The sequence below is a fragment of the Mustela nigripes genome, chromosome 1 (genome assembly GCF_022355385.1).
Source record: "Mustela nigripes isolate SB6536 chromosome 1, MUSNIG.SB6536, whole genome shotgun sequence".
Classification (NCBI taxonomy): Eukaryota; Metazoa; Chordata; class Mammalia; order Carnivora; family Mustelidae; genus Mustela; species Mustela nigripes.
In genome coordinates, this window is record NC_081557.1 from 162,662,700 (window position 1) to 162,684,877 (window position 22,178).

The window sequence follows — 22,178 nt, forward strand, 5'->3', positions numbered from 1 at the left end:
GAAACACGGGTTTTAAACATGCTAGTTGTTGGGACGCTGGGTGGTTCCGTCAGTTAAGCACTTCCCTGCCTTTGGCTCTGGTCATGATGCTGAGGTTCTGGGATTAAGCCCTGCGTCGCACTCCCTGTTCAGCGGGATGGCACTTCTCCCTCTGCATTTGCCCCTGCTCGGGCTCTCTTGCTTGCTCACTATTAAATAAATAAATAAAATCTTAAAAAACCAAAAACACAACATGCCATTTGTTTCCTTGGACTCCTTTTGTGTCAATGCTTGCTTTCTGGGATGAAATTCTTCCTTCTTATCACTGCCTGTCCAGTCACACCTCTCTCCCACCGTCTCGTATATACCATCTCTCAAAGGAGGGAATCTCAAGCCTCCTCCCATGATAGACCGTACTCTTTCACCACCTTCAACTTTTGTTCGTGCTTTTATCTAGGCTCTCAGTACTTGTTTTCTACTTGGAAAAATCAAGTATGCCTGTCAAGGTTCAGCTCAAAGGTGATGTGCTCTGTGGCATTTTCTCCAGTATCTCCCAGGCGAGACTGATTTTTTCCCTCCTATTTCTTGATTGCATATTCCTCTGCCATAATGGTTATTAAATTGTATGTTTTTTAAAAGATTTTTTTATCTTTAATATCATTTTATTGCATTGACCAAGTTATTTTCTATAAAACGTTCTTACCAAAAGATTAGTTAGCAACAACAGCAGCAACAACAGATGTAGAAAAGAAGCATGGTATATATACATATATATATATGTATGTGTATATATATATATAATGCACCAATGTGTATATATATGTGTGTGTGTGTGTGTATGTGTATACACATATACAAAATCTATAAAGAACTTATATATATATATATATATATATTCTGCCCATTTCTTGATATATACACATATATATGTGTGTGTGTATGTATATATATATATACACACATTGGTGCATTATATATATATACACATACATATATGTATATATACCATGCTTCATATATATATATAATGCACCAAAACCTGTAATCTTTCTTCTTTCCCTTCTTACTTAACCTTCTTATCTCTTTTTCTAAGGACTGATAGGAAGAGGAAGTAAAAAAGTGTGTGTGTGTATATATATGTGTGTGTATATATATATATATATATATATATATATATACATATATAATTAACATATAATGTATTATTTGTTTCAGGGGTAGGTCTGTGATTCATCAGTCTTACACAATTCACAACACTCAACATAGCACATACCCTCCCCAATGTCCATAATCCAGCCAACCCATCCCTCCCAAACCCCTCCACTCCAGCAACTTTCAGTTGGTTTCCTGAGATTAAGAGTGTCTTATGGTTTGTCTCCCTCTCTGGTTTTGACTTATTTTATTTCCCCCTCCCTGTGATCCTCTGCCTTGTTTCTCAAATTCCTCGTATCAGTAAGATCATATGATAATTGTCTTTCTCTGATTAACTTATTTTGTTTAGCATAATACCCTCTAGTTCTATCCATGTAATTGCAAATGGCAAGCTTTCTTTTTTTTGATGGTTTCATAATATTCCATTGTATATATATACCACATCTTCTTTTTTTTTTTTTTCCAAAGATTTTATTTATTTATCAGAGAGAGAGAAAGAGAGCACAGGCAGACAGAATGGCAGGCAGAGGCAGAGGGAGAAGCAGGCTCCCTGCCGAGCAAGGAGCCCGATGTGGGACTCGATCCCAGGACGCTGGAATCATGACCTGAGCTGAAGGCAGCCGCTTAACCAACTGAGCCACCCAGGTGTCCCTATACCACATCTTCTTTATCCATTCACCTGTTGATGGACATCTAGGTTCTTTCCATAGTTTGGCTATTGTGGACATTGCTACTATAAACATTGGGGTGCATGTGCCCCTTCAGATGACTGCGTTTGTATCTTTAGGGTAAATACCCAGTAGTGCGATTGCTGGGTCATAAGGTAGCTCTATTTTCAAGTTTTTGAGGAACCTCCATACTGCTTTCCAGAGTGGCTATAACAGCTTGCATTCCCACCAACAGTATGGGAGGATTTCCCCTTTTCCACATCCTTGCCAACATTTGATGTTTCCTGACTTGCTAATTTTAGCCATTCTGACTGGTTTGAGGTGTATTGTATGTATTTCCTTGATGCTGAGTGATGTGGAACACTTTTTCATGTGTCTGTTGGCCATTCATATGTCTTCTTTGGAGAAATGTCTGTTCATGTCTTCTTCCCATTTCTTGATTGGATTATTTGTTCTTTGTGTGTTGAGTTTGATAAGTTCTTTATAGATTTTGGACACTAGCCCTTTATCTGATATGTCATTTGCAAATATCTTCTTCCATTCTGTTGGTTGTCTTTCAGTTTTGTCAACTATTTCCTTTGCTGTGCAAAAGCTTTTTATCTTGATAAAGTCCCAATAGTTCATTTTTGCCCTTGCTTCCTTTGCCTTTAGTGATGTTTCTAGGAAGAAGTTGCTGTGTTGAGGTCGAAGAGGTTGCTGCCTGGGTTCTCCTCAAGGATTTTGATGGATTCCTACCTCACATTTGGGTTTTTCATCCATTTTGAGTCTATTTTTGTGTGTGGTGTAAGAAAATGGTCCAGTTTCATTTTGCATGTGGTTGTCCAATTTTTCAGCACCACTTGTTGAAGAGACCATCTCTTTTTTATTCGACATTCTTTCCTGCTTTGTTGAAGATGAGTTGACCATAAAGTTGAGGGTCTATTTCTGGGGTCTCTGTTCTGTTCCATTGATCTATGTGTCTGTTTTTGTGCCAGTACCATACTGTCTCAATGATGACAGCTTTGTAATAGAGCCTGAAGTCTGAAATTGTGATGCCACCAGCTTTGGTTTTCTTTTTCAACATTCTTCTGTTGATTCGGGGTCTTTTCTGGTTCCATATAAATTTAAGGATTATTTGTTCTATTTCTTTGAAAAAAGTTGATAGTATTTTAATAGGGACTGCATTAAATGTGTAGATTGGTCTAGGTAGTATAGACATTCTCACAATATTTGTTCTTCTAATTTATGAGCATGGAATGTTTTTCCATTATAAAAATATTTTAGTTATTTATTTGGGAGAGAGAGAAAGCATGAGCAGTGGGAGGAGCAGAGGGAGAGGGATAAGCAGACTCCGTATTGAGTGTGGAGCTCAACATGGGGCTCTGTCCCACGACCCCGAGATCATGACCCAGCCAAAATCAAGAGTTGGAGTCTTAACCAACTGAGCCACCCAAGTGCCTCTAAATTGTGTTTTAATTGTTAGCATATCTCTCTTATAGACATCAAGCTGTACCAGGCATTTTTATGTCTCCAACACCAAGTACATTTACTGAAGAAATGTTTGTTGTATGAATAAATGATTAGTTAAGTGACTATCAGTGTGCCTCAAAAAGGCAAAGAAAAGCTAGTGAATTTCTTCAGTATCTTGTTAGTTGTGGTTGGTTATCTAGTGTAAGAATGTCAGAAATAAGGGGGAGTGATATAATTCTTCTAAAATTATAATATATGTTAGTATCAAATACTCTGCTGGAGAGAATTCTAGTGTTACCTTACAACATTTATTAAGAAATTGAAGTTCATGTATAGGATATGAAAACATTTCAGCAGTTTGTGCCAACACCAGTATAAAGCCTTCCTTGTGACTATGCAGGAGCATATGGTTATCACTTGCAACTTGTCATGGAACATTAATTATCAGTAGTGTTGTTGTAATTGGGCATCTGGATGCATATCATGTGTTAATAGAAGGCTTCGGTTGTATGGACACACATTGTTTGAGTGATAGCTTAGAATGTGATTATTTTTGTTTTGAGGTCAAAGTCTAAAAATTCTTCTTCTTTTTAAAAAAATATTTATTTATTTATTTATTTGAAAGAGGAGGTGAGGAGCAGAGGGAGAGGGAAAGAATCTTAAGAAGACTCCCCACTGAGCATGGAGCCTGACGCAGGGTTTGATCCCATGGCCCTGAAACCATGACCTGAGCTGAAATCAAGAGCTGGATGACCAACCAACTGTGCCATCCAGGCACCTCAAAGCTCTGAAAATTCTCAAGGTTTCTCATTATACAGGCAAGAGGTGTGGACTGTAGTTCTCCCTGAAGGCTAGAATCCCACTGTAGGTCTGGGACTAGAAATCCATAAACTGCCCTAAGAGAGTGACTGTCCAGGGAAGTGCTGCACCCAAGAATGGAAAGAAGTATTTTGCTTTGTGATTGGAACAGGACATTTAAATGTGGCCAACGTGGTAGGGTTTAGACCCGAAACCCAGAACTTAGAGTCCATTCACAGAAAGTTTATGGCGCCAATGTTAGGAGTCTGGTGTAGCCTCCAAGTGAGCAACGGCAGTGAAGGAGTAGGTAGTGATGTGGATAGTCACCAGTACTTGTGTAATACTTTTAGACATGCATCAACAGAAAGAAAAAAAATCTGCATTTTTGCAGATTAGAGAGGATTTCACAATAAGGTATATTATAGAGAGACATTTAAAGTAGCTTCAAGAATTGGGCTTTATTAGAGCAAGGAATATGGACTCTGTTTACAGCCAAACATTTTGGACAGACTCAGACTTTGCATGAACTGAAGATTCCTCCAACATCTCACTGTTAGTAAGGTTAATTTGGGAGGCAGAGCAGGAGGACACCATAGCTGCCCTCTGGGAAGAGGAGAGCACAGCAGTGTGTTGGACATGGAAATTCCAGTTCAGACTTGGGAAGATGGTGAAGAGTCATCCCAAGGCCGAGTGAATAGGTTTGTTAGCACCTATCCCCTCCATCTGCAGGGAGCAGGCACCCTGAAGGGAAGGCAGGATGTCCACCTCATGATGCTTACTGTTTGGAAAGCAGGGTCTCACAAGAGTCCCTTGACATCATGTGATAACCATGATATCCTATCAGAGATAGTATCAGATTATCAGAGATACTAAGTATCAGAGTATCAGAGATACTTAGTATCAGAGTATCAGAGGTACTTAGTATCAGAGATACTAAGGATGTAGCCCACCTTCCTGACCAATCTTAGATCATGAAGCTAGTGGGTTTAGGATTTTTAAAAATGGTATTTTATTTCCTGGTCTCTCAAGGTCTCCTGATGTGTTGGCTCCTGTCTAATTCAGTGGTTCCAGATCTAGGGAAGCCCAGGCTGGGGCAGAAGAGACTTGAACTAGGAAGGGAGCTCCTGTTGTATGTATGGTGGGGAGAGAGTTGAGAAGGAGACTCTGTATCTAGGAGATAGGAAAGGAAGTCCTGTCCCAAGAGGACTGATAATCCTGGTTCTAGGAGAATTAAGAATGGGTTTAGGCAGGGTGTCAGGGAGCCAGGTTAGAGGGATTGGATGACACCAACCATTACTGGATCTTGTCTTCCCCTCCTCCACTTCCTGGGGGAAAGAATCTGTGAGACACATTAGGAAGGCACTACACAATTATCCCCTTTCTGTGGAGAGTGGAATAAAAACTAGTTTTGTTGTTTAATACCACAACTGTCTCCCAGGAAGTGTGGATCCTGATAAATAACAAGATTCTCCCCAGCCCACTCCTCCCTCCACCCCCTTTTTTTCCCTGTGGAATCCCTAGATGACTTAGTTATAAGGTCAGGTAATCTGTACCGCTGAGGGCTAAACTCTCCTGGCCAATTGAAGAAGAATTTAAGATTGCTTTGACTGGAGAGAAGAGGGACGTGCCAAAGATGTAAGTGATGGCTTAAGGCTAGGTTACATAAGATGAAATACCACTAGAAGTTTCTCTGAGGGGAGTTGTATTAAGAATGAAATACTTAATGTTCAATGGGGATTTATTTAAGTTGATGTAATGAAGACTGCCACCGCCTTCCATCAGCTTGCTTTAGCCTGAATGTTTTATAAACTCATGAATGGTGAGTTTTGTTTCTTTGGTGTGAAATGAACAGAGCTTACCGGAGTGGGAAAGAAAAAATATTCAAGGAAACATGGGCCGTGAGGTAGAGATGAAAGTGGGAGTATCTTGGGGTGACTTGTTTAAAGGGTCTGGAATTGGGTGATTCAGATCGAACTTAATTTAGCTCTAAAGGGGAGGATGTTACTGGGGGACATTGGGTCACCTAAGAACAATGTTGATGGGGGTAGTGAGGGTAGGTAGAAGCCAGCTATGAGCCTACTGCTGAATGTATCAGGGGCAAGAAATTAGAAACAGTGTTGTGTGGATAATTCTTCTAGACCACGAAAATGATGCAGAGCACAATCTAGTTGGTGAAAGAAACTGCAGATCTTAGTTATATGGCATTGTCCTTAAAGTAGCAGGATACAGCGGATACTGGGAAAAAAAAAGTTGAAATGTTTCTAAAACATCTCTTTTGGATTTCAGTTTTTTAACTTTGTAGACAAGTAAGTTAGATTCTCTTAGGTGAGCCTAAAATGGGCAGATTAAATCAGTTGTGAGATCTTTCAAAATGGCATGAACTCCAAGGGTAAAAGAACAGGGATGCAGGCTTAGTCTCTTGTGGGGAATACCAGTGCCCCAATTTATAACTGTTGTCTGGTTTGTGGGCCAAAGACAGACATCAGAATTTAGAATTCTGAAGATAATTTCCCCTTTAATATACACAAAAACAATAGTGGCCTCTTTATAAACTATGAACTTGAACTTGGGCTAGAATTTTGTGAGCTAACTTCACTAGGTAATCTGTCATGTAAAAAAAAAAAAAAAAGAAACCCACTAGATTGTAAATTAAATGTTATTGGTAAGGGCAGTTGAACACTTAAGTATTTTCAGGATTACATATTTTATAAACTGGGAATAAAATAAAATATAAAGCAGAAGGAAATGTTTTACAAATTCCTGAAACCTTAAATTGCAGCCCTTAACTTCCTGTTTACTGCCTCCCCCAGTCCCCACACTTCTATTTCTTGGTCCCAAACACTCAGACATAAAAACTATGTGAGCAACTTGCCATTTTCCAGTTCTCATTAATTCAACTGCTTCATTGATTTTATCCAGATTCAGAGTGTGAGTAATTAGTGGATCTAGATTAAATTTCTTTGCCATGTAATCAGAAACCAGTTTAGGGATGCTCTCTCTGCTTTTCCAGCCTGGAAATACACAGATAAACCATAAATTTTATGTATGAGACTCATCATACAGGAAAGGCAATATAAGGTAACTGCTGGAGGTCCTGGCTTTGAGGGGATCTAAGGATTTCCCATTGATTATCTCAGTCATCCTGGGAATGACTGTCCCAACCATACACCTATGGAGAAGGCTTTTCTTTTGAAGAAGACCTCTGATATTAAGAGGAGGATTTACTCAAAGCAGATAGAACATGGGTCTCATCTTAGATGTTTTTGGTGTCAGGTTGTACTATTTGGGGAGCTGTAAATCCATATCTAATGTGTAACAAAGACCAAAGTCTTGGGAACTGTGAAAGGAAGTAGTGCAAAGGTTGTGCGTGTTTGTGTTTTGATCTGCAGCTTCCTGAAAAAGCCAAATATCTTAAGAACTTTCATCATGGCAGTGATTTCAGTCAAGCTTTGAGGAAAGAATGAGATGTGCTTTACGGAACTGAGTTGCACAGGAAAAGAGGGGGTCAGTTAAGGCAATGTAAGCTTGCTGTTCTCTTTTCTTTCTCATGATTTTCAAGTATCATGAGATTCAAGAATCATGATTTTCATGAGACTCAAAAATCATGGTTTTCAAGAAAATACTACCTTTATATTTAGCATTTATACATCCTTATATTTAGTATATTTAGTATACATCCTTATATTTAGTATTGTGCTAAGTAACATGCCTGCTGGGGCACAACCCAGAATTTGGTGGCCTGCTCATTCCTGGAAAGGGTGAGTGTTGTGTAATGGTGCAGGGAAGTAGCAGTGTCAGAACAAGCTTATACTGTGACAGGATCTTGGCAGTTACTTACTTTTCTTGCACTACTTCCTTTCACAGTTCCCATATTCTATATTCTGCATGTAATGCATTATATCACCAGGACTTACTCATTTTTTAACTGGAAAGTTGTACTTCATAACCCCCTTTACCCATTTTGCACACAATCTTCATCCCCTCCGATAACCACAAATCTGTCTTCCGTATCTATGAGTCTGGGTTTTGCTTTGTTTCATTTGTCATGTGGTATTTGTTTCTTTTCTCTCTGATTTACTTCACTTAGCAAAATAGCCGCAAGGTTCATACTTGATATTGCAAATGTCAAGATTTCATTCTTTTTTTTTGGCTGAACAGCATTCTATTATACACACACACACACACACACACACACACACACACACATCTTTATGCATCCATTCACAGACAGGCACTTAGGTATTTCCATATCTCAGCTATTGTAAATAATGCTGCAATGAATATAAGTGTGTCTGTATCTTTTTTGTTAGTGTTTTCATTGCTGGAATTGCTGTATCATATGGTAGTTCTATTTTAATTTTTTGAGGACCCTCCCTACTGTTTTCCACAGTGGCTGCACTAATTTACATTCTCACCAGCAGTGCCACGAGGGTTCCCTTTCTTCCCCATCCTTGTGAATACTTGTTATTTTTGTCTTTTGACACTAGCCATTCTGACTCATGTGAGCTGGTATCTCATTGTGGTTTTGATTTTCATTTCTCTGATGATGAGTGATATTGAGCATCTTTTCATGTTCCTGTTGGCCAGCTGTTTGTCTCCAGTGGAAAAAATGTGTATTTAGTTCCTCTCCCATTTTTTTTTTTTAATGGGATTGCTTGATTTTTTGTTACTGAGTTGTATAAGTTCTTTATATATTTTGGATATTATTATCAGGCATATGATTTGCAAATATTTCCTCCTATTCAGTATGTGTGTATGCAGCCTTTAGGCTGAAAGCAGGAAAATGCTGGACTGCTTGTGCTTGCCAGTTTTAGTCAGGGGCAAGGGAGCACTGCAACCGCCCAAGCTCACAGACTTTAACTAGGTACCAGGAGAACTCCATTCATGATTTCCTTGCCCCAGAGAGAGAACAGGGGAGCACTACAACCACTTGTGCCCTCTGGCCTCATTGAGTGCCATGGGAGTATGCTGTATCCAAGCTTGCTTACCTATGCTAGCAGTTTTGTGGAGAGTACAACAATGGCATTGGCTAGTACCTCCATCACTGAGGAGCTTCTCATCTGGCCCCTGTCCTTCCAGCTGATGACCCCAGATTAGCAAATGTATCTCCCTCACATATAGTTTAGACAGTTTTCAAACTGCTGATTTTTCACTGGGTCTTGGGGTGAGCAAGACCATACATGAGCCTTCTAAGAGAGGAATCTCAGTTTCCTATAGCACTTGGGACCCCCACCTAATGTCAGCCCTGGTGGGTTTTCCAAGCCAGACATTCTGGGGTCTCATCTCATCCTTGTGCAAATCTCAGGGGCCAGGGTGCCTGTTGTAGGGAACCAATCTTTTGCTCTTCTGGAACAAGCGCCTATCTGCTGAGGTTCATCCTTACTGTATATCACTGAAGCAGGGGTGGGGTTTTTGTAAGACCATGTCTCTGCATCTTCTCCCCATGGCAATAGGATCCTTTTATCCTTTGTTGTGTAGAGCATTTCATCTAGTTTTCAGTTTTTAGATCTTTTCCAGAGGGAAGTGATCCGTGTGGGGCTGTAGGCTTGATGTGTCTGTGGGAGGGGATGAGTTTAGGATCTCCCTATACTGCCCTCTTGTATCCTCCCTTTCTTAAATATTGTCATTATTTGAAAACTATTGACCCAGAGGATTATACTGTCTATGGAAGGTATGATTCATTTAATAATAACTATATGAATGCCTAAGTGGCCAGTGATATAGTTTATGGGAATTATTTAAAATACTGGTGATCTTATTTTATAAGAGTTAGCTGAGTATGTGTATTTGGAATCAATAGTTTTCATCTATAAAAGGGGGACAATGCAGTGGTTGTATCCAATTATTACAAATGGAAGAACTGAAATTTTTAATTTAAACTGGATTATTTATGTATTTGTTTGTTTGCTTTTGCTAGCCCTGCCATTTATCTACTCTTCATAAATGAATTGGGTAAGACTCTTAGTGTCTATAACAATACATTGCCATAGCTAATTTGGAGACCACAAATAGCTCACTGGTCCAAATAATTCAGATAGCTCCTAATCCTTATCTCTTCTGCTCCCAAATTCAGATTGTCCCAAATTTCTGGATAAAACATTTCTTCTTAAATAATAGATTACTTGCTTATGAGTCCAGAATCCTAAGCAGATTTATTTAGTTTTCTACTTTCTTAATTTTCTCAATAAACTACTCTTTTAAAGTATATTAGAATGCAGGTTCTAGGACAGGCTTAAAAAATGGAAAATCAAAGGATTCTATGAAAAAATTTTTTTTTCTGGGAATAATTCTCATTTGCTTTATATTGGTAGTATTTCTTTTTAGTCACTAATCCATTATGTTTAATATCTTTGAGTTGATATAAGGCTTACATTAGTCGAACAGTAGTAGTTCAGTATATTCTTCAAAGAATCTCACTTGGCAGATATATAATTCAATTGAAGTATAGTTTTTGATCACAATATTGCCTTTTCTTTTCAACTTATAATTTGTAATAAACTTTGGACACCAGTTTCTTTATTAATCAACAAAAAGCTTACCAAGAAGTAACTGTAAGTTTCAATAAAATTAAAAAAGTAACTGTATACATCAAATATCCATCTCCCTATCTTGGATATTTATGTGTTGAAACAAAAACTGTAATCTAAAGTTCTTGTTTTATTTCCTTCTTAAGCATTTATGACACATTTCTCTACTTATCATCTCTAAAACCTCATGCATTTTCCCTCTCCCCTGTTTCATCCATACCTCCAAAAATGGTTCCCTTCAAAGAACGTCCTGAAAGAAACAATAAGCCACTGATGTTGAGACGGACGCCTGCCAAGAACCCAACAATCACACAGACCCCATGGCTCTCGTGGCACAAGGCCAGGGCAGCTTCCTGTTGTGAAGCAATGCAAGACAATGCAAGAGTTAAAAGATGTACTTGAGAGTTGGACCTAATTTCAGATAAACTGCTAAATGGTCTGTGATCTTTTCTGATGCTCCATGACCTCATTTGAAATAACATTTATCTCACAGGGATTTACTGAAATGACATTGCATGATGCCTAGTGTAATACCTGGCACTTTAAGACTCAGTAAATGGAAATTAAAAAATGAAAATACTAAACACACCCGTGGTGGTAACAACAACAGCAACGATAGTAATAATTTTTATGAGAACCATTACTAATATGGGTGATTTGTTAGAATTGACTTTTTCTTTTAGACATTGACGAGTACAGCTGGAGAGTTGTATAACATCTTGTATTAACCAAGTGATAAACAGACATGTTCCCGTTAGTTATTTTCAAAAGCTGTTTCTCATAGCAAGACTATCTGTGGGAAAGACTGTGAGAAAGATTTGGTTATACATTTTTACACACGAGGGAGTTCATGTGTAGTGAGGAATGAAAACATTTTGTAAGCTGAGGAAAGCACTGAGATTGAAAGAGACGGTGATTGGGTTTTCATACAGCTAACTAGAACACAGAGTCATGCAATTCAATAGTATGTTATTTCTACAAATCCTCAAGGAAAGCATCAGATTGTGAAATAACTCCCTCTACATTTATATTCTTATATAAACCATGTTCAGCTGGAAAAACAACTACTGCTTGCTTCACTTTTGAAATGAATCCATCTAATCAAATTGGCTAATATTTTCTTTGGAAGCTTACTCAGATCTACCGTGAAAGACTGCTCAAAGTGCAAAGCTCATTCCTTTATACGGTGGTTAATCCAGTACTACCCTTCTTTCTTAACTCTCCTGGCTTGGAATCTGTAGTTACCAGGTTGTTGTTCATGAAATAATTCAGTGAGAATTCTTTACAAAGCTTTTCTGTACTGCCTGTTGGAGGTTGTCTTCTTATTTGAAGGAATGGTATGATGGAAGAGAGGGAGAAATCTCAGTATGGGAGTTCAGTGTTGGAGTAGTGAATAGATTTGTAGGAGTGGACAGAGGATACCAGCTGGGATGTCATGGGGGCACAAGGAAAATTAAATAATTTAGAGGAAATTAAATTAAAATCTAAATTAAAATTCAATTAAAATCTAGACTTACGACGGGCAGAAATATTGGTTATTTTCCCTCGGGAAAAAATCACATACCACAGTTTCTGGATTTCCGATGACCTCAAAGCAAAATTCCACACCAGCACCTGTCATATCAAATAAAACTTCTTGGATGGGCTTCTTGAAGTCCTGTGGGTTGATGCACTTAGTGGCACCCACTTCCTTCACCTTCTCAAATTTATCTTTGTTGATGTCCACCCCAATGATCCTGGCTGCTCCTGCTGCTTTACAGCCTATGATCACAGACAGGCTGACTCCTCCAAGGCCAAACACCGCACATGTGGAACCTGGGGTCACCTAAGCACACGAAGGCAGAAAACAAAAGCAAAGGGGACATGTGTCTTGACTCAGTTGGAAAGAGCCAAGTCTGTATATACTTTTTATGAGATATAAGCAAAGGACATTTTCAGATAAAACTCATTGTAACTGAGAGTTTTAGTTTCTGAGGGTATTTCTAGATGTGGAATACTGTTTGCTAGAGGAGCAAAAAACTGCCTGTAAATACAATTTTAAGTTCTGGGAGTTAACATGAGTAGAAGCAGTTTAATGAAATTTCATTGGATCTTAAGACTTACTTAACAGAATATTTGATTCCAGTTATTTTTGAGTTTTTAAAAACCATCCTCATCTATCTCCATGCAACTCTTCATTTCTCTTTTCCTTTGGAAAACTTTGCATCCCTTTAAATGTCAATGCAAATAATAAGCAAAGGCTTATTTTGGGGGGGGGGGTCCAAAATGAGACTATTTCAAATAGAACCCCTTCTGTCCTATTTCTCTAGGATGGGGACTAACAGACTTTAGAGTAAAACAAAGTAATGAAGTTCAACAGCTATTTACAAAAGGTAGCTGGGAAGGTTTGGGGGATGTCTCAGAAACAGTAGTTCCCACTACTGAGTAGTTCCCATTCAGAGTGGGATTACCTGACCAATTTGTCTTATATAGCAGTATCTCCTCTGCCACCTGGTCTTTTTGCTATCCTTTTATTTTTATGAGCACTTGACTTTCCCCTGATACATTATACAGCAGAATAGCAGCTCAGTGAGTTTTGTTAGCTGCCGAATGCCAGCACCTGGAGCAGTGAATGACTCCATAAATGTTTGTTGAATAAAAACAAAACAAAACAAAAAGGATGAACTGGAATGTGGAAGAACACAGTAATTTTGCAACTGTTTTATGTTTAACTCCCAGGAATTCCTGTATCTCCACTTGTGACTGTCATCCAGACTTGATTTGCTACTTACCACTGACCAAAAGGGAATGGGAAAGATATTGAAGGGTGTAAGAGGATGACCAGACAGTAAGGAACTCAGGGATGTTTAGAGGAAGGTTTGTGATTCTTCCTCAGGTTGTTTGGTTAAACATGCCCAGCCAGGTGCATGAGGATTTTCATCTCCATCGACCAAGAATTCCGTTCATACCTGGTATAAATGCTCCTCACCTTGGCAGTATTGATTACAGCACCATACCCGGTGGAAAAACCACAGCTCACTAGGCATACTTTCTCCAGAGGAGCAACTGCATCAATCTTGGCAACCAAGATTTCTTTTATCACTGTGTATTCAGAGAAGGTGCTTGTATTTGCAAAGTGATACACTGGTTTTCCCTTGCAGGCAAACCTACTGGTACCATCAGACATCAGGCTGGACTCTGACTGTCTGTTATAGACAAAAACAAAACAAAACACAAAACCAAATTTTTCTTTTGAATTAGAAAGCTTAGTTTCCTTCTAAGGAAATTGAATTTTTCAAAAAGAATATTAGTAAAACCTTACTTGGTTTGTATACAAAAATTATCCCCAGGATTAAGGCAAGAGGCACATTCTCCACACTGCGGTAGAAAGAGTGTGATAACTTTATCTCCTGAAGAAGAAAAGCATTTATTAGGTTATTATTTTTCCAAGTAAAGATATAGCTGACTTTCAGGACTTCACCAACAAAACACCCAAGAAAATATGGTAACTGAGAATTATTTCTGCATTTAATGGTGCTCAGTTTTGTGGAAAATATCAAATACTTATGAAAAGAGGGGATGTCTTCATCTGTGTCTAGCCCTGGGCTCAGCAACTGAATGTCAAGGAACTTGCCATCCTGTAAATTCCTCTTGAAGTCAAATGATTTTGTTATGTAGTCATTGAGCCATGCCTTACTTTATATTTTCTATACAACTTCTGCTGTGAAGGATTGGATGTAAAATAGAATGGATTCTAGTTCAGAGAATAAGTAAAGAGTGTCTCTTTACTCTCCTCTGTGTTTTAAATCAGTCCTTCTTGGCGGTGGTTCCTCTAATAATGTGCAAAGTATAAGAAAAAAGTTCAGGCAGGTTCCTCTAGTAATGTGCAAAGTATAAGAAAAAAATTAGAGTAACTTGCTTGTAATGGACTTACTGACTTGTAATCATACAACCGCATTATCTATTATTGTAGAGGAATTTGTTTCATATTTTTAGTTAAGAACACTTACAGGATTTGGACTTTATAAATTTACTTTTAGTTTTTAAAAAGTATACATGCATATGTCAAAACATTTAAATTTCACAAAAGTGTAGTTTATGTTCTTATCAATGGTATCTTTCAGAGTTGTAACCCATTTCAAAATATAAAGGCTAACATATGGCTTATCCTCTTTGTAGGTCTTACTTTTTTACTTAACAATAGACCTTGGAGATTTAGTGATTTTTGTTTAATAGTTACATAGTTTTTCTGTCGTATAGATATATCATCATTTATTTAACGAGTTCTTTGGACACTGATAGACATTTAGGTTTTTTTCCTAAACAGTCATAACAAGTAACAATGCAATGAATATTTTGTGCATACATGAGCTGTGGTAGGCAGAAATTTTAAAAAGTGCCCCTCCAAGAGGTCCCATTCAAATCCCCAGAAACTGAATGTGTTATCATGCCCATGAATATGTTACAGGGGAAAGGGGGTTTTGCAGATGTAATTAAGTTCATTGAGCATCTGACATGAAAATAGGGAGATCATCCTAGGTTATTTAGGTGGACCCAAAGTAATCACATGAGCCCTTGAAAGGAGACAAGAGGAAAAATCAGAAGAAGACAAAGTGATTGCAAGGTTGAGTAGGATTGGATATGCCAGTGCTGCCTTGAGACTGAAAGTGGGCAAAGGGCCACATGAGAAGGAATGTGAACAGCTTCAAGGAGCTGACAGTGGCCCTAGCCAACAGCTGTTCAGCTAACAACCTCCAGGAAATGCATACTGACAACAACTTGAATGAGCTTAGAAGTGGATTTTTCTCCAAAATCTCCAGATGAGAACCCAACTGATCAACACCTTGATTTTAGCCTTGTGAAACCCTAAGCAGGGAACTCAGTCAACCACCCAGACTTTGGACCCACAGAAACTGTGAGATAATAAAGTTGTTTTACTTTAAGCTGCTACATTTGTGGTGATTTTTTTTTTTTAACATCGTTAATAGAAAGCTAATCCATGAGTATAGAACTATAGAATGACTTTCTAGAATTGGAAGTATTGGATCCAAAATATACACATTTAAATGATGTTACATATTGCCAAATTCAGAGTTGTACAAATTTACTTTCTAGATAATAATGTTTGAGGTAGCTATTTGCCTGCACTCTGTCAGCCCTACATATTACCAGAATTTTAAACCTTTGCTTATTTGTTAGATAAACAGTGTTTTCCTCCTACACTGTTGGTGGGAATGTAAGCTGGTGTAACCACTCTGGAAAACAGTATAGAGTTCCTCAAAAAGTTGAAAATAGAACTACCCTACAATCCAGCAATCACACTACTGGGTATTTACCCTAAACATAAAATGGAGTGATCCAAAGGGGCACATGCTTCTGAATGTTTATAGCAGCACTGTCCACAATAGCAAGACCACGGAAAGAGTCTAGATGTCCATCAACAGTGTATATATACACCACAACAGATGTGGTGTATATATACAATGGAATACTATGCAGCCATCAAAAACTGAAATCTTGCCATTTGCAGTGCTGTGGATGGGACTGAGAGTATGATGCTAAGCAAAATAAGTCAATCAGAGAAAGATAATTATCATATGATCTCTCTGATATGAGGAATTTGAGAGGCGGGGCAGGAGGTCATGTGGGGAAGGGAGGGAAAAATGAAACAAGATGGGACCAGTGAGGGAGATAAACCATAAGAGACTCTTAATCTCAGGAAACAAACTGAGGGTTGCTGGAGGGGTGGGGAAGAGATAGGGTGGCTGGGTGATGGACATTGGGAAGAACATGTGCTATGGTGAGTGCTGTGAATTGTGTAAGACTGATAATTCACAAACCTGTACCCCTGAAACAAATAAAACTTATATGTTAATAAAAAAAGCAAAGCAAAAACAAAAAGCCAGTATTTTACCATTGTATTTTGTTTTAAACATTTTAAAATTTAAATTTGATTAATTAACATATAATATATATTTGGTTTTAGAGGTATAGCCCTGTGATTCATCAGTCTTACATAATACCCAGTGCCCATTGTATTTTAAATTTTTATTCAGTATGTTTGAGGTTAAGCAACTTTTCATGTGTATATATGTATTTTCTCCAAAGGAAATATACATTTCCTTTGGCTATTTTTCTACTTGGCTGTTTTTATCAAATGGCTTTTAAAAAATTCTTTATATATTAGGGGAATTTGCCCATTGTCATATTTGTTGTTGATTTTGGTGTTTTTTTTTTTTAAGATTTTATTTATTTATTTGACAGATCACAAGTAGGCAGAGATGCAGGCAGAGAGAGAGGGAGAAGTAGGCTCCCTGCCGAGCACAGAGCCCAATGAGGGGCTTGATCCCAGGACCCTGAGACCATGACCTGAGCCGAAGGCAGAGACTTAACCCATGGAGCCACCCAGGTGCCCCGGGGGTTATTTTTTATAAACAAAATTTCAAGAACTTTTTATGGTGTTAATTTAATCGATGTATTATTTCATATCTTCTAGATTTTTTTGTGTTGATTAAAATTTCCTTCCTTTCCCTGAGGTAATACAGTGTTCTCTTATGGTATTTCTTTTTTTTTTCAAGACTCCATTTATTTATTTGAGAGAGAGAGAGCACAGAGGGAGAAGAAGGAGAAGCAGGCTCCCTGCAGAGCAGAGAGCTGGGTGGGGAGGTTCCATTCCAGGACCCTGAGATCATGATCTGAGCTGAAGGCAGATGCTTAACTAACTGAGCCACCCAGGTGCCCCTCTCTTATGGCATTTTATAGCACTTCTGCAGTTTCACTTTTCACATTTAATTCTTGGGTTCATAATGTGTATTTCCTTGACATAAAGAATGTAATAGCAACTCAACTTACTTTTTCCCCAGATGACTATCCAGTTGTTTCAACATCATTTACTGAGTAATCCACATTCTCCCCCTCAAATTTGAAAGCAAAACCAAACCCAACCCTGTGTTAAATTGGGTTTTGGAGGGGGTAGAGGGATGGGTGAGTAGGTATAAATGTGGTAGGTGTTAAGGAGGGCACGTATTGCATGGAGCACTGGGTGTGGTGACTAAACAATGAATTTTGGAACACTGAAAAAAAAAACAAAATAAAATTTAAAAAATTAAAAAAAAATTCTTTATATATTTGATCTAATTCTGGACTCCTTCCCTCTTTTGTTCCACTACTGCATTCAGCTATTTATTATATGCTTCATTTTAATAATTTTCAACAGTTTTCCTCAGTTTCCTTTTTTATAAATTTTTGCCTCATTTGTACTTTATTTCAAGTTCAGTTTATTGCATTCTACTTGTTTTTATTAATATCAAAATAGGAATGCAAATATACATTTTGTGTTTTTGTGTAACTTATAAATAATGATCCCTCCTTTCCTATGAAATGGGCAACTTCTCACATTTTGTTTCCAATTGAGCTTAACATTTAAGAGATGCTTGTTATTTTCCTAATGGGGGTTCTAAGTTGCTGCAATTTCCTAGCTCCCAGTGCTAATTCATACCTGTTTTCACTGTGCTCACTCCTTCTCCCACACTCTCAACTATTCCAGCTGCTTAGTGGCCCATAATGACAGGATAATGGTTGTAAAAGATTTTATTCTCCAACATTTTCATCTCTGAACCACAGAGCCCCGTGGCCACAATCTATATGGAAGGCAAAAAGTAAGATGGTTTTCTCAGTTTCAAACAAAGGTGTTTCAGAATTGTTAATCTTTTTTTAATGTTTTTCTAAAAATTTAAATTCGATTAATTAACATATAATATATTATTTGGTTCGGGGGTACAGGTCTGTGATTCATCAGTTTTATATAATACCCAGTGCTCATGACAACACATACCCCCTCCGATGTCCATCGCCCACTAACTCATCCCCCTACCCAATTCAAAATCAGGGAAATACAAATCAAAACCACAATGAGATACTACCTCACACTAGTCAGAATGGCTAAAATGAACAAGTTAGGAAATGACAGATGTTAGTGAGGTTGTAGAGAAAGGAGAACTCTCCTATGCCATTGGTGGGAATGCAAGCTGGTGCAGCCACTCTGGAAAACAGCATGGAGGTTCCTCAAAAAGTTGAAAATAGAGCTACCCTATGACCCAGCAATTGCGCTACTGGGTATTTACCCTAAAGATACAAACGTAGTGATCTGAAGGGGCACATGCACCCAAATTTTTATAGCAGCAATGTCCACAGTAGCCAAACTATGGAAAGAGTATGAATGTCCATCGACATATGATTGGATAAAGAAGATGTGGTGTATATATACAATGGAATGTTATGCGGCCATCAAAAATGAAATCTTATCATTTGCAATGACATGGTTGGAACTAGAGAGTATTACACTAAGCAAAATAAGTCAGTCAGAGAAAGACAATTATAGTGTGATCTCACTGATATGTGGAATTTAGGAAACAAGACAGAGGATCACCGGAGAAGAAATGAATTATTAATCTTTTAAAACTTTTTATGAGTTTGATACACTGCATTAATTTTAATGCATTTATTTCTTAGATTTAATTGTAGAGAGGGGTCAATAATAATTTGTTTAAAGCAATTCAGTGGTTTTCATTAGCTAATTTCAGAAGCAAAATGATGATTTAAGACTTACATAGGTTCAGAAAAGACATCTGTACAACTGTAGTGTACATCAGAGGTCTCACTTGTCCTTCATTGAAGCTTGTGGGTAGGAGTATGGAAGAGGAAGACCAATTATAGAAATGAAATAATTGGAACCCAGAAAAGCAAGAGATGTTTTCTATTATAATTGAAGACTTAATTTATTTCACGGTGGAGGGGGCTTTAGGGTTGTATTAATCATACAATATGGTTTATGGGTAGAAGCTTCTTTTAATTAGTAGTTAGTATTATAGTTGTAAATAAGTATCCTTTATGCATTTAGCCTATGCTATATCTTCCCAATCTTTTGTCTGGCTGGATTAAAAGACTGATGAAGTGACGTCTGCCTTCGGCTTGTGTCGTTGATCTCAGAGTTCTGGGATTGAGCCCTGCTTCAGGCTCCCTGCTCAGTGGGGAGCCTGCTTATCCCTCTCCCACTCCCCCTGCTTGTGTTCCCTCTCTTGCTGTCTCTCTCTCTCTGTCAATTAAATAAATAAATAAAATCTTAAAAAAAAAAAAAAGACTGGTGGAAATGGAAAAGAAATAGCAGAGTATGTAGCTTTATTTCTGAGTTGAGCATTGCGAAAAGAATGTGTAATTTACAGTTAATAGCTTTGATTTTTGGTGTGGAAATATGATTTTTTTTTTTTTTTTACCTTTATGCGAACTTCCTTTGCCTTTGGTGGGGCAACTTCTACCTCCTTGATGGAAAATGGTGCACCAGGCTTCCAGAGTATGGCTGCTCTGCACCTAATGGTCTGGGAAATAGAATATGGGGGCAGAAAGGGAAACTTCTTAGGCCTAAGAGCTGGGGAATTCCTATATTAATGAATATTAGAAGGTTTAGTTCAGTTCTACACTCAGAACTGAAAAAAATAATTGCTTAAATATATGCTATATGTAGTTTCTAAATACCAATTCAGCTTTTCTTGTGCTATCAGTTTCTATATTCTAGTTATTTTCACAATACTAATTATATAATGCTATACAATAAGAGGGTAGATGTCCTATTTTTGATGTTTGTATCAAGAATGAAGTTGTCCAGTGGCTGTTTCGGCATGAGGATGGCATTTGCATTGTGGGAATTTATGTGATCCTAGGTATGGGAGATCATCAGTTTTGGGGTAGAGGGGTCAATTATGGAGCAGGGAATGGAGACCATTAGTTGTGGTAGTTCATCACATGGTGGTGGTCACTGGCAATCTAAGGTCAGAAAAGTTGTTGGTGGCAAAGTAGTATTTAGGGGTTCTCATTTCAGTCTACCCCTATACTTGCTATAAAACCTCTTCCTATGTTGTTTTACCTTTCTTTTTATAGATTCAACCACTACCTTTTTGGAGATGACTTTGTCAGTCTGTATCTATAGATAAACTTGACCCTAAGCTTTAGACTTATTTATTCATCTCCTATTTGAATGTCCTATAGAAACATTTAAACATGAACACATTAGGGGTGCCTGGGTGGCTCAGTTGGTTGAGCGTCTGACTCTTGATTTCAGCTCAGATCATGATCTCAGGGTCATGGGATCAACCCTGCGTCAGGCTCCATGTTCAGTGCAGAGTCTGCTTGAGATTCTCACTTTCTTCTCCCTCTGCTCCCCCTCCCTTACTCTCTCTCTCAAATAAATAAATAAATCTTTAGAAAAACAAAAACAAAACATGAACACATTATTTCTTTTTCCTTCCTTCTGTCCTCTTTTCACCTTCCGTTCCCTTTCCCCTCCTCAATGAGTGGAGGACACAACATATAATCTATTCCTCCCTCTGTAGTCTCTGTTTCAATGAGTGGCCATGTAAAGTATTCATTTATGTAGGAAAGAAACCTGGGAAGTATCCTTAGTTTATCTCTCTCCCTCAACCTCCACAATCTACCACTTTCTGGGAACTTTTTCCTTTTCTCTACTCTCGCCACCACTGTGTGGTCCACATCCTCATTGCCCTTCACCTAGCTTGAGTTCATCAATTTCAAATCCATCCTCTATGCTATTTGCCATCTGCACTATAATCCTGATCGTGCTAATCTTCTGCCTAAAAGTGATACTCTGATTGTTTATCAGGATCCATTGACATGATCTATGGGGCTCTCCATGATCTTCCAATCAGTGTCTCACACCTTTCCTCTGGTCACTTCCTGCCTTAGATTTTACCCTCCAAGCACAGGAAAATATTCTGGAGATTCTTATGTGGTATATCTTTCTTGTTTCTATGTTGCTCCTCATGCTTTATCTGCCTGCACAACTGTCTTCTCCTGTACGTGGCACATTCTTCTGCAGGTTTCCTCTTAGGTGTCACCGTCTCTGGGAAGCAATGCTAGGTTAGGAGCACTTTGTTCTCTCTTTTTCTACCCTTGCACACTCTTTTATAATGATTCTTTTATAATTACTCTATCTCCTTGTGAAACCACTGAAAGAGGGGATGTCTCTGACTCTGGAAAATTTGACATAGGACTTAATATATTGATTAATGATGAAATGAAAAAATGAAGAAAGGCAAGTGCTTAAAAGGCATAAAATAAAAGGGAGTAGAGGAGCGATACTAAGATCAAGATAGTCTCCTACTTTGAAAAATATAGATACTGTTTGGGTGATGAGGTGTAGGCGAATAAGCAAGCACAGAAGCTGACACAATCATGACACAATATAAAGAGAAGACTACTTACTTTCCCTGTAGTACTCATGCTGCCCGTTTTGGGGTTCTTCTCTCCACAAGTGAATGTATTGAGAAAGGAGGGATTCTGGCTATAGCTTTCACTACGGGAAGGTTAGTATTACACAAGTCACTGGTTAGCCAAGAGGTTGGGTCATGAGTTTTTTTGTTTTGGTTTGGTTTTTAAATAATAAGGCCATCATTATGCCCAATGCCTGGAAACTGAGATTTTTCCATTTCCTTGAGGGAGGTTTTCCTAAGTATAATCTAAATAGATTTAGCTCAGTGAAAAAACATAAAATGTGAAATTACCTGAACTTCTTTTCTTTTCACAGTCGTGAAAGTCGTGAAGCTTCTCTCTTAGT

The 22,178-nt window shown here is 38.1% G+C and overlaps 1 protein-coding gene across 1 annotated transcript; it reads right to left on the reverse strand.

Annotated features, from left to right (window-relative positions):
* Window positions 1-6,256: 6,256 nt before the first annotated feature.
* Window positions 6,257-21,844, reverse strand: ADH6 (alcohol dehydrogenase 6 (class V)). Its single transcript, XM_059394684.1, is given in 9 exon segments — window positions 6,257-6,281; window positions 6,919-7,057; window positions 10,794-10,926; window positions 12,138-12,398; window positions 13,542-13,758; window positions 13,875-13,962; window positions 18,051-18,192; window positions 19,825-19,926; window positions 21,827-21,844. Coding segments are annotated over 9 exon segments (1,125 nt in total).
* Window positions 21,845-22,178: the final 334 nt, after the last annotated feature.